The sequence below is a fragment of the Artibeus jamaicensis genome, unplaced genomic scaffold (assembly GCF_021234435.1).
Source record: "Artibeus jamaicensis isolate MK-2021 breed Jamaican fruit bat unplaced genomic scaffold, CSHL_Jam_final contig_3214, whole genome shotgun sequence".
Taxonomy (NCBI): Eukaryota; Metazoa; Chordata; class Mammalia; order Chiroptera; family Phyllostomidae; genus Artibeus; species Artibeus jamaicensis.
Window position 1 is genome coordinate 729184 of NW_026521760.1, and position 18987 is coordinate 748170.

The 18987-nt window shown below is 36.7% G+C and overlaps 1 protein-coding gene across 3 annotated transcripts in view; it reads right to left on the reverse strand.

Annotated features, from left to right (window-relative positions):
• FAM172A (family with sequence similarity 172 member A) overlaps positions 1 to 18987 on the reverse strand; it is a 412801-nt gene that overhangs the window by 360023 nt on the left and 33791 nt on the right. For all 3 annotated transcript variants that reach the window (XM_053663579.1, XM_037164133.2, XM_053663580.1), the window contains 2 exons: positions 10901 to 11002; positions 6476 to 6576 (listed from right to left, as the gene is read on the reverse strand). In XM_053663579.1, coding sequence (XP_053519554.1) covers positions 6476 to 6576; positions 10901 to 11002 — 203 coding nt within the window. The remainder of the gene's footprint in view (positions 1 to 6475; positions 6577 to 10900; positions 11003 to 18987) is intronic.

Sequence of the window (18987 nt, forward strand, 5' to 3'; positions counted from 1 at the left end):
GCCTACAGGTCTGCAGGGAGGTCTGAAGAAGAGACTGACACAAGGTCTGCCTGCCTGAGAGCCTGCCTCTAGAAGAGGGTGACAGAGCTGGTGGTGCTGCAGGGCACCCGCCAGGCCACACAGAGACACATGAGAGGTGCTCGGAGCTGAACTGTGACCAAGAATGCTGAGTTGCAGACTATTGCTTCTTTGATGGACAGATGGAGAAGTCACTCTCTTGGTATGGGAACTCTTGGTACGGGACTTTCGAGCTTGCAGTAAACTCCCTCCCTCTAGGTTTTTGGCATTTGGACATTCTGGGCTTCTCACTCTGCTCCCTGCATGACCGGGGACACTTGTGGGACCAGGAGATGCAGGACCCACCAGGGGCTTAGACCCCACAAAGGATGGGAGCCCACTCCTGGAGCGGGGTCCTAGGCTGGGACAGTATGCAGCTCATGGTTTCCCGGACTGCTGCATGGAGACTGAGAACAGGGCACCCCAGGTAGTGAAGGACAGAGCTGCTGTGAGAGGATGGTGACTCTGAAACCCACATGTGCACATTCCAGAGAGAACGGAGAGCTGTCTGCATGTCCAGCTTAAGAACAGATAAGGATATGGGAATTTCTGGGCATGGTTTTGGCCTTTTGGGGATCAAGGGAAGCTCTGGGTCTCGTGGGAGAGAGGGCTCTGAACAGGAGTGCTCTCAGTACCCCCAAGGTTAGGACCCTGTTAATAAGAATGTGTTTCCTTGAACACCCATTGTTGAGTCATGTAAATTAAAGGCACCAAGTGTCTGAGCCATTGTTTGCATACTTACCGTGATATTCCAAAATTCATGTTTTACTCTACAGGGGTTTTCCTAACTGCTTTGATGTTATATTTGTTTCTCCTTTCTCTAATCCTGCAAAATCATAGTTTATCATTACATTAACTTATATGTTTTAATACTTAACCATATTTACAAAATAGTATCAAAAAGTTTTTTAAAGATTTTATTTTATTTATTTTTAGATAGAGGGGAAAGGAAGAATAGAAGAGAGCATCAGTGTAAGGTTGATATTCCTCTCGCACGCCCCCTACTGGGGACCTGGCCTGCAACCCAGGTATGGGACCTAACTAGGAATTGAACCAGTGACCCTCTGGTTCATAGGCTGGTGCTCAATCTGCTGAGCCACACCAGCCAGGGCAGTATCAAAATTTTTATACCAATATCACTAACTACAATAAAACCACTGATTTAATTTTAATACTCCATTGGCCATTCTTCTTATGTTTAAGGCAAATCCAGCAAAGGAAGTACAAAGTACTATACCCAAAAGACATTCTGAAATAATTCTTTTTTCTATTTGGTTATGTTACCAAGTAGATATACAATGTATACTTATGTCCATTAGCTTCAACTTCTTTTCAATTTATGTATTTTTTGCCTTAACATATTAAAATATGTATATGGTTCAAAAAATCAAGGCTATACAAAAAAGCTTTAGGAATTTCTCAATGCCATTCTTTCATCTCATTCCTCCACATTCCCAAAGATAAACACTAATTTTACCTTTCTAGTTTTTCCATAAAAATAAACAAATATATACATTTCTTTCCCCTCCTTTCTCACACAAAAGGGAAATGCATCTGTAATTTTCTAAGAATTGTCAATTTCCTCTCTTAAAGAGATTATACTATTTTACGTGTTAATAGAGGTCCTTTTTCTCTCCTGCTTTATATAGTAAGTGTGCATCAAGCTTATAGATTTCTGTCAACCTGACAGGTGAGAAATGTTATTTCAGTTATTTATTTCAATAAAATAAAATGTTTTTTATTATGCATGAGGTTAAACATCCTTGCATATGTTTAAAGGCTATGTGCATTTCCACCCCACCCCCACCCCTTTAAGTGCTTGCCTTTTGCCCATTGGTGAGTGGTATTTTGTTGGTTTTATTTTGCCTTTTTTTTTTAAAGAAGAGATAGTCATCTTTGGCAGCTTCCTTGCTATCTAATATGACATAATATTCCAGGCTCACGTCATTTGTTTCTTGCCCTGGACAGGAATCCAACATTTCTCCAAAGAAATCAGGTTGCTTTAATGGGAAACAGTATCTCAAAACCACAGTCACTGATACTGGGTTGGTATTTCAAAACCACCATCAGTGCTACTGCAGGACTGACAGGCGTTACTTAATGTTCTGTATTTAAACATCTGACCCATTTGGAGTTCATTAGGATGTACAGTCAAATTTTATCTTCTTATGTAGAATTCTTATCTATCTGTTACTTAAAGTCCCTTTTGCTCCACTGATCTGACTGCATCATAACATAAACAATATTTCCAAGTGTATTTAACTTTCTGTGTACTTCTGGACTTTGTATTATGTTCAACTGGTCTGTGTTTCTGTTTCTAAGAGGCTTATTACAATTGTTCTCACGGGCTTTCTCATTATTTCAATAACTACTTCTTCAACTCTAAGATGTCTAATTACTGATATTATCCTGGATATAGTACACCACTTGTAGGAATGAATACTATAGAGAGATGGAAGTCAAGGAAATTGCTAACCAACTCTGAACATTCAATGGTATTTTCTTTGTCTCTACCACTGAAATATACATTTTATGCTAGTAATAATAATTAGACAAAGAGAGAAATGCAAGAGGGAAAAAAACAAGAAATTAAACCTTCATAATGTTACTAATAAAGGTGAACTAGAAATCTTAATAGTATAGCTCTGTTTTCATTCCATGCTCCTAATATTTGCTGGGCAGAGTAAAGAATATAAAATATCACATGCATGCATCTTATTATTCCTCACAATAGTACAGAAAATTTCATCCACACTTTACAGTGGAGGCTAAGAAATAATTATTTTCCTAAAGTCACATAGATAGTGACTGACCAGAACCAAGTCCCAGATTTCCTAACAGCCAGCACTTTGTTTCTAGCACAATTTAAGACATATAAATCTCAAATTATATGAAGGCATTATATGAAGGCATTATACGAAGGCATATACAGATAACCACATTAAAATATTTAAATATTATATAATATAATTTATATTATTGTTCCTTACTTTAAGTTGTTCCTATTTCGAATACCTGAATACAGCCTCTGTAAAAACCTTTAAGACACCACTGGTCTATATTCTTTAATAAATTCCATTTTTTAAATGTAACATTTTTCAATAGTTTTCCACTATTTTACAAGATATATTACCAACTCAGATGCAGGAAAAAATATGCCCTTAGCTCTTTTTTGTAAGTGCAATTGTATCCATAAAGAAAAAGCTGAGCCTACTACCTAATCACTGCTATTCTCTCCTTAAGTACATTGACAATTAATTACTTCTTAAAGAGGCAAGCAAGATAAATACCAAAGGAAATGCAACTACCCAAATTAGGCAAGAATATCAAATCTCTTCATTAGAACTTCTGCTGGATTATAAATTATCCATTTAATAGTAATTCAGTATTGACATGAAAGAGTTGAGAAAATTTTCCAAGTTACATGCTGAGTTTTTACCATCCTATTTACCTTTATAGGCTTTCTGACTGAGTCTACCAGACACATCCTCTAGCATGCAGCCCTAGTATATATATACTGAAGACCTCTACTGTCGAAGTTATCCTTTCACAAAACTCACACCTCATTCAACTGATAGTTATTTTTCTAAATTTAGAGAAATTATACAAACTTTTTATCAAGCTATAGGTAGACAGTAAAAAATACATACATATTAGCAAAAGCATACGTTTCACTATAAAGATGTAACTATGGGAACGTAAAGAGTATCCTTTTGTGTGGTTAGGGCACTCACTATATTCTATAAACAAACTGACATCTCAGTTTATTTTATTTACACAATAGCTAAATTTACATAGAAATGATAGAGCATTCCAGGAGCAAGTCTTAAAAACAATTTCTGCTGAATGACTACTATAATAATCTTAAATGAGAGATAAACATAAACTGAAACAGCAGTAGTGAAACATACAGGGTGGGGCAAAAGTAGGCTTACTGTCATATGTGAAATACCGTCGTATTTTTGTATTATTATTTGTTGATTATTGTATTATTTTTTCCATACAAACAACCGTAAGCCTACTTTTGTTCCACTCTGTATAACAGTTCTCAGCTGAAGAAAAAATTTGATAATTTGGTAGAAAAACACTACAAAATCAGAAGGAGTATTGGTTTAGTTTGCTGGCTAAAGTAAAAACCTGTCTCTTAAACTTTAATCTTAAGTATATTAAGAACTGTTTCTTAAGGCAGTTTCCCAGACAATAAACTCAAATTTGCACTATCTACTGAACTCTGTCTGCCCTATCCATCGAGGAGGAGAAGGAGGTTTTCAGTGCTTCTATGTCCACGACTTGGTGACATGCTACAGGATACTGCTTAATGGAACTAAAGATCCTATTGGTCATGCAAAGTACTACATTATTTGTAGAAGTTGAACACAAAGATCTTTGTTTTTAAGAACTGTGAGCAGTTATGTAAGAACTTAAATATTCTTAATTATAGTAACATAAGTCTACATTTTTACTATAAAGGTTAAAATTTTTCCAACAAAATATGTCACAAATAGAGTCTATTTTTTATCAAGTAATTGTAATCAGCAAAGCTTTAAGAGTCTCAAACTTTTGGAACTTAAATGGAAACTAGAATAAAACAATTAAAATTATTTAGCTTTACGCATAGGAAAACTATCATTAACAGATCGCTTTTTTCCATTCCAATAAGAAAATATGTATCTTAATGTTTAAGTTCCTAACTTTAAGAAATTCTCTAAAAATGCATAGATCCAGAATTTATACTAAACAGATCATATAGTTGTTTCACAATTCATTATTTTCAAAAAAATATCATGAAGACACAGAAACTTTTTCCCAATTACTTAAAGATATTCATAAAATAGAATACATAGTAAAGTACCTTCAGAAAAATAAAGCAAACTTGTGCTTTTAGTTTACTAACACTATTTTTATTTATTTATTTATTTATTTATTTATAATTTAACTTTTAATTGCACTAAATGGCATCCATCTTTAATTTTTTTGGAAGAAAAAGACAACAGGAAGAGAGGAAATTGAGAAGAGAGAAAGACTACAGCTGAAGAGATGAGGGAAGGCTTTTTAAAGGAGACACATCTCAGCCCAAACCTGAAGGCTTGTGAAGGGAGGGGTATCGTGGACCAGGAAGGGAGGGTATTTCAAAGAGAGAAAACAGTGTAAGAAAAGTATACAGTGTAGATGAAGGACAGTAAGTTGGTTAAATCTAACTTGAGACTTGAAGGCACAGCTCAGAAACAGACATTAAAGAATACGGGTGAAAAGACAGGTCCACATACCTGTCAATCCTACTACAATAATCTCTAAACGTATTCACTGTAGTGAAAATTGTGTCATTATTTGCCTATAACTAGAACTTGTACTAGTTATATAGATGTAGGAAATGAAATTCAGTTAATTACCAATTTTCGACAGTGAAATCAGCAATGAAATCAAGTATTTCAAATAAGACATGAGAAGCAAGACGAAGTGTAACAAATATTGTAACAATCTGCCTGTCTTCTCCCATCCTTGGGTCTTTGTTGTGCTCACTTTTATGCTGCAAAGTTATGTTTACTATTGACCAATATATTGGGGAATAAAAGAACATGGTACATGAAGCTCAGGGGGTCTAATGATCTAGATTTGAAAATACTGCATTGTAAGTTAAATCCTGTGATTTTGTTTGATCAGTTGGGGCCAATGCAGTCACGAACACAAATGTGAATGCAGGCAAAGGGGGTGGAAATCTAGATAATGCAGAATATTTTCTATATCTATATATGTATTCATTAAAGTGAAAACTCAAAATATTTTGATTATCATGGAGTAAGGTCCACCAAAAATAAATCTGTAACTCTCCCTATGTCCAAAAATTAGGTAGGACATCCTAGGAGAAAGGAATCACTTGTACATGAGATTGTCTAGTAAAACACACTAACTAGATTTTGCTATACATGATATTGGATGACAGGAGTTGAAAATGAAAAAGATGCAGATGTCAAGAAGGACAATGCACATTTGGAGAACAGAACTTGTTCAAATGAGCAAGACTACAGGGCTTATGCAAAAGAATAAAATACAAAATTAAAACAAAGCTAGCTCTTCTTTAAAATCATATGGCATAAACACTCTATAATGAAGATACTACAAGTTCACAGCATGTAATTATTAAATTCAGGTGAAAATGGGCAAACTTTTTATATGTGCAGAAGAAATTATTCAGGGCATTAGATATAATTAAATTTTAAATGCAGGAGAACAATGTCAGAACCGTGAAGTCCGTACATTTTACCCTGCTTGCAAGCTAACAAGTTAACCTGCTACAAGCTAAGCTTTTTGAAATCACTTTTTGTAGAACAAGCACATAAACTGCTTCAACTTTAAAACTTTTATTCAGACTATTTAAAACTGAGGAAAAACAAGGGTGAAGTTGTATATGTAACCATACCTCTCCTAGAGCTTCATATCTTTTCTGGTTCCATCTGTGCAAGTCTTCTCGGTAGTTAAAAACAAACGGTTCCCCAGTCTTTATGTGCCTTAACTGTCCCTCTAGAAGATAAACAAACAATATTGCTATGATTCAGAGTACATGTTTAGCAATATGGGAAGTAAAAACAACATCTAACAAAAAATTAAAAGAGCTTTCTCAGAACTGTTTCATTTTTTCATTAGATTTTTTCTTCAAATATCAGTATGATAAAAATGCATAAAAACGCTAATAGAACGGCCCCAAGTACTCAAATGCTATGCTTTTTGATCTTCATGTTCTAATCTAAATTACCAGCATTTGAAGGCCTACAATATATAAGATCCCAGTTCTTAAACTTAGAGGCTATCTGAAGAGTAAAAGCTTAAGTATTAAAAAGTTAAGCAACTTTTTAAGAAGTTAAACAACAATGAAGTCAGTCAACAATCTATCACAAGCAATTCATATAGACAGTAAAGTCTAAAATGAGTTTGGATGCATTGGAACGATAGCAATAGGCCAGAACAGGCTCAGAAGGTTTTGGTGAGACTTCTCAACTAGGCTTCGAAATATGGGTAGAATTTCAAGTAGAAATGAGAGAGGCAGTGAGCCAATACTAGTTTGGACTACCAAGTCAGACTCACTCAATCCAGAGCTTTTACTGATTATTAATAACTTTACTAATAATTTCAAGGGTATAAGCAATCAAGAGGCAGACAAAACAGGGAGAGGTCTGAAAGAGCCTGAGAGTTTCTTCTGGTCCACAGAAGCCGAGCTCTGTAACTGATCCATGCAGCTTACCTCACACATTGGTGAGCGTTTGGTTACAACACACTTCCATTCTATGTGCCAGAGCACCAGTGGTGCTGCCCATGCAGTATTCTTCAGAGAAACATGCCTCACATTCCCACAGATTATAGGTTTGCTTATCATGAGCAGTACCAAACAAGTCATCCTGCTGAATATTGCCACGAATGAGGACTCTCCTCCTAGCAAACACTAGTCTGTATTCACTAAAAGATTAAATTAGCAGCACGTTTACAAAAGAGAGAAGAGCAGGCCACCTGTCTTCTTTCTTACCCTGGGAGTATCCCCGTGGTAATCAGGAGAGAAACAGACCACAGGTGATCTGCTTTAACTCTCCCCTTTCCCCAAGAAATATAAACAAAATAATGAAAAATGGACAACAAATTTAAGTAACAGGGAACAACTCTGTTTAACGGGAACAAAAAAAGCAGTGAGCCAAATAAAATTTAACACTGGGGTACCTGTTGGGATCAAATAGTAGAAGGCCCAAACTACTGGGTTTCAATTTTTTCCAAGAGCAGTGAGGCACAGGAAAAGGTTTAAAGGCAGAAGAGGAATATGATCAAGATGAATGGAATTAATATGTGATTTTTATCCAATGAGGGGATAGAGAAGTGGAGAAAAGACTTGAAAGTTATAGTGCTAGAACTGAACCCAGAAAATATACTACTCTAAGTAAAACTACTTCACTATTTTTATAAATCAACTTTATCACACACAAAATGTGGGTATTTTTAATATATAAAATAAAGGCTAATCTTTTATCATAAAGATCTTTTTAGTACTCTTAACATGAGACACTGTACTGGATCATTATGACACTCTTTTATGTCGGATGATATCATAAAAATTAAACGATGTACCTGTTATGCTTTTTAGAAAAGGGATATTCCCACATAAGATATTAATACAGTAGATTGACAGCATCTGCAAATCATAATCACTTATGATTTTGACTAGAGCAATCTTCAAGATATATGACATACAGTAAAGAATATAGAAATGTAGTGTATTTGCTATGAGACTAGTGTGTGAAAGAGAACTGACTTAGCTAGCTAGTAAGAATTAACAGCCCACTTATACAACTACATCTCAAAGAGATGGACTTTTTTAAATTCTCTACTTATTTTGGATATAATTCTCGTAAAGTGATAAAGATTTCAATTCTTTGGGAAAGGGAGGCTCCACCAAATGGCCAACGATTAGCAATGGTGTGAAAAGTGCAAAGGGGGAAAAAAGGCAAAGAAAGTGAGCATTAGTATCTGCAAGGGCTATCCAGATCACTTACGTTATTAGCGGTATTTGCAAATCTGGCATTTTCCAAGGGTTTGAAATACCTCTCCAGCAACTGTCAAAGGTCTGATTTGGGACACTGTAGCTTAGGGTCCCCTAAAATCAGCTGTAATATATTCAAATGTGTATGCCAATGCACATCATTCTGGGAAGTGTGTATTAATACATATATTTTATCAGATCCTGTCACTGACCTAAATAAAACAATCCATTGAAAGTATACAGTGCACTTCTTATTGTGAGAATTTAATAAATATCAGGTGTCATGAAAGACAAATTTCAAACCCAAAAGGTTTATGAATAAACCCAATAATTTTTTTGGTGATACAAAAGTGTGCTTCCTCATAACATTACCCTAGGGTGTAGGGAGTGTGGGTAAGAACAAACGGGAAAAACATTCCATTTCTTTATCTTCCAAAGCATGGACATTTGAGCTGGGACTTACACAATTACAACTGGAGAATGGCTAACTAGACATTTAAATCCAAAGGAGTATTTAAAACAGGCACAGTGATTTGAAAGAACAAGTTATCAGTCTGATTCAGGTAAAAACAATCTCTTTCCTTTTGACTAGAGTGAACTTTTGTACCCTGATTTTACTTTTACCCAAATAAGTTCTTTAAAACACTTTTTAAAAAGTGGGGATGACTGGGGTTGGGGGAATTGGTGGGGAGAAAATGGAGACAACTGTACTTGAACAACAATAAAAATGTGAAAAAAAACCACTTTAAAACAATTTAGAAGCTTCTTCAATCAGGTAATTAAAGTTTCATTTTGAGGCTTTCATAAGAGTTTTTGTCCTTATAAACCTGAAAAAGAAGCCCCCAAAGACAGTTAGACTTACACTTTTAGGGACTTTATATTGGGACCCAGTTGACTGCTTTCAAATCTCTACCTCTTTGAACAAGTACTCACCATTAATGCTGAATTCAAAGGTGAACTCTATCATGCTAAAAATAAGATCCTTAAAAATGACGTTCTCTCCTTGGAATGTAAGCATCTTTGCTTCATTCTGTTAGTCTATACTTATACAACACAATGTCCAGGATATTTTAAAAATAAATGGTAGGTGTGTGCAAGGGTGCATGTGCATTTGAAGTGTGTACATGAAAGGGCACATGCACATGCAAAGGTGTAGATGTGTACAAAAGTGTGAGGGCACATGCGTGCATGAGTGTACAAATGCATGCCAAGATGTGTGTGTGCACACATGTGCATGTGAGTGTATCTGATAAGAAAGGCAGAGACAAAAGTGTATTGCTCCTGTATTTTTCTACTCACTTTAAGAAATGTTCAAGGAAGGAGAAAGACAAGTTTCAATGAAAACTGATGTTCTATGTCCACAAAGCAACCACAGTTCTATGAGTTACTCACACTGTCAACATGCTCCCCAGTCCTGTTCTGGAAAAAAATCTACATGGTAATCATTTCAAAGTGGCTGAGGCAATGTTACAGTGCTCATTTGATTCTGTTAATTAAAATATAGAGAACTTAAGAAAACAAAATATCACTACTCACATATACTGTGGCATTAGATAGCCTTTATTTAAAAAGCATGAAAAATAGTATCAGAAGAGATCAAAGTTGCCAGTATCTTCTATTTAGTTCATTTAATATTCTAGTATAACTGCTGTTGTAAAAGGATACCAAGGATAGCCACCAACACAGTGATGACAGATCTCTAATCAAGTTGATGCAGAGCAACAACTAGAAAGCTCAAACTGAAATGCTACCTAGTTATGCAATAACGTTACCCTCAAAGTGTAACAGTATGTTATTTACCCAATGAATCAGAATTCTGTGTTCCAGAAACGTCCTTGCAATCTATGGTCTGTCCTTCTAAATCCCAAATGCATAGTTTATTTGATTCAGAACTTAACTAATAAATTTTAAAATAAGGATGATTCCTGAAAAATATCATACAAAATTGAGTATTATGCTAAAATATCACCACAGATCACCTTTGCCAGTCATTTCATTTGAAATAACACGTGAAACAGCAGCACACGTCTATGTAATATAATTGGGAATTCTGATTGGATGCCAGGGACTTGACCACTTAGGGTTGAAACACCTAAGCTGAAGCTAAAATCATGTCTATTGGTTTAAGTGACTTGACAATTTATGGGAAATTATAACTTGGTTCTTTTGATTAAGTGAAGAATTTCACCATGAAAGGATGAAACATTATTTCTCAAAAGAAAAAATAATACATTCTTTCTGGCACATAAAAGTAGGATATAGCATCTGTCCTATGATTGTATTAGCATTGCTAAGTAAGTATTGTATGTAACATGTACCACTTACTTTCATTAAAAGCATATTCAAATCCTTCCAAGGTATCAGGAAAATCAAGAGGTGGTTCATCTTTTTTCATTAGTTCATCCAAATCTATCCTAGATAATAAATCTGGAAAAAATGATAAGAAATTTACTTATATTTATTCTCACAATTAATAAGGATTACATTTTAAATTATTTTAAGCATTCTTTTGTTCTATTACAATACTTTTATATGTTAAGTTCCCAGAGTTCTATATTATAATGAAGTACAATATCAACATAACATAAGCACTTTCAAAATTATGATTCTTAAAACAATAACAAGTCAGATCCTATGTGCTACTACAGTAATTATTAACTTCTTCCCTTTAAAATATATAATTACTAACAGAACTTTATTAACATCCTTGTATTGTTTTATAAGTTTCAGATAGTAATACTTTTAAAATGTCACTAAATTTTAAATATAAATAAAACTACTATCTCTAGGTAAGAAATTTATAAACGTAACTGGTAGCAATACAGCTTATTATTTCATTTTAGGGGAAAATTACAACATTAAAAGATGATAACTGAATAAACTGGTTAACACAAAGCAGTTTTTATTTTGATCATTTGATTCTATGTGATCAAAAAATTGTCAATAATTTTTTAATAAAGATATATACTGGAATCATTTTAGATTTATAGAAGAGTTGAAAGACAGTACAAATAATACATGTATATCCTTCACTCAGTTTCTTCTACCATTAACATCCTACATTACAATGGTACACTTGTCAAAATGAAGAAATCAATGTTGGTACATGGCTATTAACTAAGCTCGGATATTCATCATGTACTACGTCAGTTTTTCCATCATGTACTACATTGTATATAGTCATCATGTCTCCCCAGTCTCCTATGGTCTGTGACAGTTTTCAATCTTTGCTTCTTTTCTATGATCTTAACTGTTTTTAGGGTATTCCGTAGAATGACCCTCAATTTACATTTTTCGTGTGTGTGTGTGTGTGTGTGTGAGAGAGAGAGAGAGAGAGAGAGAGAGAGATTAGGCTAGCATTTTAAGTTTTTAAAAAGAATATCACAGAATGAACTGCCTTTCTCATCACATCACTGGGATATAAAACTTCATGAGCTGGTTGAGACAGTGTTTGCCAGACTTTTTCCACAATAAAGTTACTGTTTTTCCCTTTCCACAATCTATTCTCATACATGACTAAGTCTAGCCCACTCTCAAAAAGAGAAGGTGGGAATTATTTTCCACTTCCTGGAGTAGAGCACATTTACAAATATTACTTGTAATCTTTTATACGGAAGCTTTACCTCTCTTCCACTTACATATTTAGTCAATGATTTATTTATATCAGTATAAACCCATAGATACTTATCTTATACATTGAGCTACAACCCACTACTACATCATTTGCTGCTCAAATTGTTACAGTGTTGGCCACTGTTAACTCTTTTTGCTAGCTCTCCTGTGCCTTTGACATGCTTCCATCTGTTTGTTTTTTGAGCATTTCTTTACTTTCTGGTACTGGTACAAGAGGCTCCAAGCTTACCTATGTTTTCTCTCCCTAGCCCTAGAATCAGTCTGCCAGTGATCATTTAATGACATATTTTGGCTCATATTATTTGTAAGGTAAAAATGCTCACTATAAGTCTTTATACAGTCAAGTAGAAACTCAGAAAAATAAAAATATACATTTCAAATCCAGTTCCAAAAGATGATTTTAAAAAAAGTTTAAGTTTTGAGATTTTTCACTTAACACAAGTTCCTGATGAGAAAAGGCTCCCTGGATATGTAGTAATGCAAACCAGTCCCATTTTCTACAAAAGAAGTACCCCAGAATTAATATTTTATTTCTATTTCTCACAAGGATATAACAAATCCATCTGTATGGCTTATCAAAATATCTAGAGAAAAAAATTAGTCTACCTACCTCAATTCTCTAGTCTCTCTCTGTAGGACACAAAGATAAGGCAACAAAAAACTTGTAAAAAAACATCATTGGCACTCTTCAAACTGCTATATCAAATAAACCTCCATTTACACAAAACATACCATCTTCAACATGCAAACATAAAAAAATGTTTGCGAACTTTATGGTGAGACGGAAATGTCACACAACATGCATACTGGGATACAAAGCGGATGGATATATGCTGACAACTTTCTGATTCATTAGTAAAGTTCTGAACACCATGTAAATTTTCACAAAGAAGAGTAAAATTGAAATTTTTTTCTATTTAACCTTTTAAAATTTTATATTGTTGTTCAATTACAGTTGTCCCCGTACTTCCCCATTACTCTCCCCTGCCCTGCCCTGAGCTGCCCCTCCATCCCCCTTGTCCATGGGTCCTTTATATACATGTTCCTTGACTTGCCCCATCCCTTTTTCCCTGTTATCCCCCTCCTACCTCCCTGCTGGTTACTGTCAGTTTGTTTACTTTATGTCCATGTCTCTGGTTCTATTTTGCTCGCTTGTTTGTTTTGTTGGTTAGGTTTCACTTACAGGTGAGGTTTGTTGGGGCAGCTCTGCCAGCAAGTCCCCCCGTCCACCACGGATGAAAGTAACACGACTAAGACATGATCTGCTTGGGGAGGAGAGGTGGCCAATCTCTCAGAGGAGAAAGGCCAAGCACCCCTTCCTCTAGAGGCTTTTATTGGGTTGTAATATGCAGGAATACAGGAGGCAAGGATCAAACAGTAGATAACATTTCAAAGAAATCTGAGGGCTTAATCTGAGTCAGTGTCTGTCAGGTAAGGGGGCTGCAGAAACTTTGGGAGACATACTCATTTCTTGCTCGGACCCTTATCATATGAATGAAAGCACTCTTAACAAACCAGGCTTCACAGGACTTTAGGAATTCTTTCTTATGCCCGATCACCCCAGATCCTGCTCTAGCTGGCAAGGGGCTGCACCGCCTCCCCCAACATAGGTTTTTAGGCTTAAGTGGATTAGAGCCAGGAAGGGATTCTCCCAGAGCATATGGGGACTCAGGCTATGTCAGAATAGCCAGGGGGTGAGGGTCCATCACTCCCTCTTTGTTGCAGGCCCCCCAAGTCCTTCCTTGAGGGCCTCCCAAGTAATTGTGTCTGGCTTAGGTTGCCCCTCCTCTGAAGGGTCTTACCTGTCTCTCTCTGACTAGTGGACCAAGGGTTGGGGGCAGGGAATGAAGCAGAAGCAGTGCTGCTGCCAGAGACCAGCTTTGTCTCCTTAGTGGCTCGCATTCTGGAGGTCGCACACTCAGCCTTAGCCATGGGGGGCAGTTACAACTCCTGAAACCAGGCAGAGCGATTCCCAACAAAGGTCATATGGTATTTATCTTTCACCACCTGGCTTATTTCACTTGGCATAATGCTCTCCAGTTCTATCCATGCTGTTGCAAAGGGTAAAAATTTTTAGTGTCAAAAATTGGCTTGGAGTAGCTAGAAGATTCTCATTTCTCTCCTTCCAATGAGTTGAGGTCCTTTAGCAAAATCAGATTACTTCACTTTACAGTCACCTTCCACAGTTCAAAACTTAGAAGTCGTGTCATCAGACACACAGAAACCAATATGTAAGCAGATGTATTCTGCCTAATGGCCATATTCTCTTTCTATCAGGTCAGATCATAAAATAACACCTAACAGCCATACATCAGTTTAAAGATTTTGCTTACTTTACCTCGTTTGATCATCACCACCCTATAAAATAGTAGCACATATTATCATCTTCACTCTCTTTCAGACAAGGAAATGAGTTCAAAGAAGTAAAATAGCTTGTCCAAAATTATACCTTATAAGTGAAGTTAGTAAAATAAATGCGTTTCCCAATACCTAACTCAGTGTTCTTTCAAAATTACCACATTTATTCTATGTCCCATATCAACCCTAAAATATTCTGTCCCCTCTCTTTATTACCTTGAAAAGAATAGTTATAAATACAGAAATATGGTTTTATCTTGCTCAAAATGTTCCTTTAAATGATAAAAAGAACAACTAAATAAACAGGCATTCCTCAAACATCTCTTTCAACTAGAGAACCAGATATATGTCTTTATTAAATTTCTTTAGCATTAAGGAGACATGTAGAAATTGTCAGAGATTATCTTTTGCTTTTTAATAGAAAAGCAATACTGTATGACCATATTTTACACATAGAGACTGGGTTCCAAAGGCATTGAATTAGGTAAAACTCAAGAATAATATAACATTTACATTGAAAAATCCCTTTAGTACCTACAAGATACAGTACGACTAAACCCATAACACCTGAACATGCATCAGATGTGATACACTTTTTCCCCCTAATTCATACCACTGGTGATCAGTGATTCACAAACCAGAATTCTAAACTTCAACCAAGCATATGTAATAACTGCATAAAAATACCATTTGATACGCAAAAGAATTGAAAACAGAGACTCATCAGATATTTGTACAACCATGTTCACGGAAGCATTAGTCACAATAACCAAAAGGTGGAAACAAACCAGGATGAATGGTGTGGTGATTAATTTTATGTGTCAACTTCACGGGGCCACAGGGCACCCATGTATTTGGTTAAACATTATTCTGAGTATGCCTGTGAAGGTGTCTCTGAGTGAGATTAGCATTTGAATCTGTAGACTGAGTAAAGCAAATTGCCTTTCTCCCACATAGAGGACCCTCATCTGATACACTGAAGGTATGAATAGAATAAAAATTTATACAAACAGAAATCCAGGAAATAGGTAGGAGAATGGATATTAAGGGTATGGGATAATAGTGGAAGGAACAATCATGTCATATGTATTGATAAAGACTCACCAAGCACAGATACTATATTTAACATCGCAACTTGGGGAGCTAGGAAGGGCTCTGGTTGGCTGGAACAGAGACCAAAGGGTTGTGCATAGTGAGTGAATGTGCCTTGGTTTAATGCAGGGGAAGTGATTCAAAGGTTTAGGGAAATACAAATGTTAAGAGTGGATTTGTTATTGAAGACCTACTCACCCACCCTGCGAGGGTCCAAAAGATATACCTTTCCCACTACTATGAGAAATAAATTTATGAGGAGAACTCGGGCATCCTTAAACAGCTCTGTGGTAGCCCTTCTCTTATGCTAGACCTTACAGTGGGAACTAAAGTCACTGAATTAAGAAATCTAAATGCAATGGGGGTAAGTGGTTCCTAGGGTGGTAGCAGCCAGGAGGGAACACTCTACCACCAAAGGCAAGGTGGACATGGTTACTGCAATGGGTAGCAGAGTCAAAGCAGCGATCAGAAGTCTGATTAACACAGACCTGTGGCGATGGCTAGCTGAGCATGTTGTTCCTAGAAATAAGACAGGAAGGCTACTAAATTCTTACTTGATACGTGTAAGCAGAAAAGTTCTACGTTAAATGAACAGAGGTCAAACCTGAATCAAAAACAGTTACAATCATTCCCGGACTTAAGCAAGCTTATATATCCAGAGTGTCTTGGGAGAAGGACAGGCCAAAACCCCTTAAGGAAGGACCAGGTACACTGCCCAAAATTACACTGTTACGCTTTCTCCCATCCTTCCCCAAAGGGACCTATGGCTCTTTACCAGGGTAACAATATTGGGGAAAGTGTAATCAGACCTTTCAGAGACTTGTGGACACTAGCTCTGAAATGAAACTGATTCCAGAACCCAAAAGGTCATTGTGGTTCATCAGTCAGAGTAGGGGCTTATGGCAGACAGATGTTCCATGGAGTTTTAGCTCAGATTCATCTCACAGTAGGTTTCTGAACCCACTCTGTGGTTATTTCCCCAGTTCATTATTTGCTAGAATCCCCACATTGGTTCTCTGACCTGTGGAATGAAGGATATTGTAGTAAAGAACAAGTGAAAGCCCCCCAAACTGCCTTTACCTAGGAAAATAGTAACCAAAAAGAAATATGGCATTCCTGGCATTGCAGATTTCTGTCACTGAGGACCTGAAGGATGCAGGGGTGGTGATTCCTACTACATCCCCACTCAATTCACCTATCTGAAATGTCCAGAAGACAGATGCTGGAACTTGGAGAATGACAGTAGATTATCATTAAGCTTAACCCAGTGGTGACTTCAAATGTAGCTGCTATACTAGACATAATTTCATTGCTTGGGCAAATTAATGCATCCCCTGGTACCTGGTAGGGAGCCACTGATCTGGCAAATGCCTTTTTCTCCACCGCTGTCAATAAAACCCACTTGAAGCAGTTTGCTTTCAGCTAGCAAGGCCAGAGACACACTTTCGCTGTCCTACCTCAGGGATATACTGACTCTCCCACCTAAGACATAATTTAGTTTGCTTGATCCTGATCTTCTTTCCCTTCCATATGATACCACTCTGATCCAATACATTAATGACATTATACTGATTGGACCTAGTAAGCAAGAAGTAACAGCCATCTACACTTATTGGCAAGACATCTGCGTGTCACAGGGTGAGAAATAAATCTCACAAAAATTCAGGGGCTTTCTACTCCAGTGTAATTTCTAGGGGGCCAATGATGTCAGTCATGTCAAGTTATCTTTCCTAAGGTGAAGAGTAAGTTCTTGCAATTGGCCTTTCCTACAAACAAAAAAGAGGCACAGTGCCTGTGGGTGGGGAGGTTTCTTTGGGTGCTGGAGGCAACATAGTCCTCATTTGGATGTGTTACTGTGGTCCTTTTATCCGAAATGTTACTACTTTTAAGTGGTGCCCAGAAAAAAGAAAACTCTGCAGCTGTATATGCTGCTCTGCTACTTGACCTACATAATCCTGCAGATCCAATGGTGCTAGTGGCAGACAGGCGTGCTGTTTGGAATCTTTGGCAGGCCCCTCAAGTATCAAAGCACAGGACCTTAGGATTTTGGAGCAAAGCCCTGCCATCCACTGCAGATAACTACTTGCTTTTAAGAAACAGCTGTTAGTCTGCTACCGGGCCTTTGTAGAGACTGAATATTTAATCATGGGCTACTAGGTTACTGTGTGATGTTAGCTGCCCATCATGAACTTAATATTAGCTGACCCGCCAAGTCATAAAGTTAGGTGCATACTAACAGCACTCCATCATCAAATGGAAGTGGTATATTCGGGATTGGGCCTGGGCAGGCCCTGAAGGCAAAGTAAGTTAAATGAAGAAGTAGCCCAGTGGTCTCCACTCCTACCGTGCTGCCTAATACCTACCAGCATGAACTCCATATGGGGAGTTCCTAATATTAATTGAGTTCCTACCCAAACTCAGGTCTGCTTACAGACAGTTCTGCAACATATTCAAGTGCACTCAAAAGTGGACAGTTGAAGCACTAGAGCCCTTTTCTGGGATATCCTTGAATGAGAGCTATAAATAGAAATCCTCCCAGTGAGCAGAACTGAGAGCAGTGTACCTGGCTGTTCAGTTTTCTGGAAAGAGATATGGCCAGACATGTGATTATATATTGATTCACGGGCTGTGGCCAATGGATTGGCTGGATAGTAAGGGACTTGGAATGACACAATTGGAAAACTGGTGACAAGGAATTATGGAGAAGCGGTGTGTGAAAAGACCCCTCTGAATGGTCAAGAATGTGAAGATATTTGTTTCCCAAGTGAAGGTTCAATAAAATATTTTAATAATCAAGTAGATAGGATGACCCATTCTGTGAACACCAGTAAGCCTCTTTCCCCAGCCACCCATCATAGTCAGAGTCAAAAATGACTATTACCACTGGCCTACAACGAAAGAATGCGTACTCTGATTCTTCTTATAGTACTAGAAGGCCTAGTCAGCAAAAAAGAGAAAAAAAAGGGAAAAAAAGGCATATAGATTAGAAAGGAAGAAACAAAACTGTCCAACTTGTACAAACAAAATCCCAAGGAATCAACCAAAACAAAGCCTAGAACTAATAAATGACATCAGCAAAGTCATAGGATGTAATATCAACACACGAAACTTGATTGTATTTCCACAAACTATCAATAAATATGTGGCAACTGAGATTAAGGTACAACACGATTTACGATTACTCTAAAAATTTAAAACTTAAGTATAAATCTAATAACAATGCAAAGAATTACAAAATGCTGATGAAAAAAACAAAGATCTGAATAAACTGAAAGACATACCATGATAATGGACTAGAAGACAATGTAGTGCAGATGTCAATTCTCCCC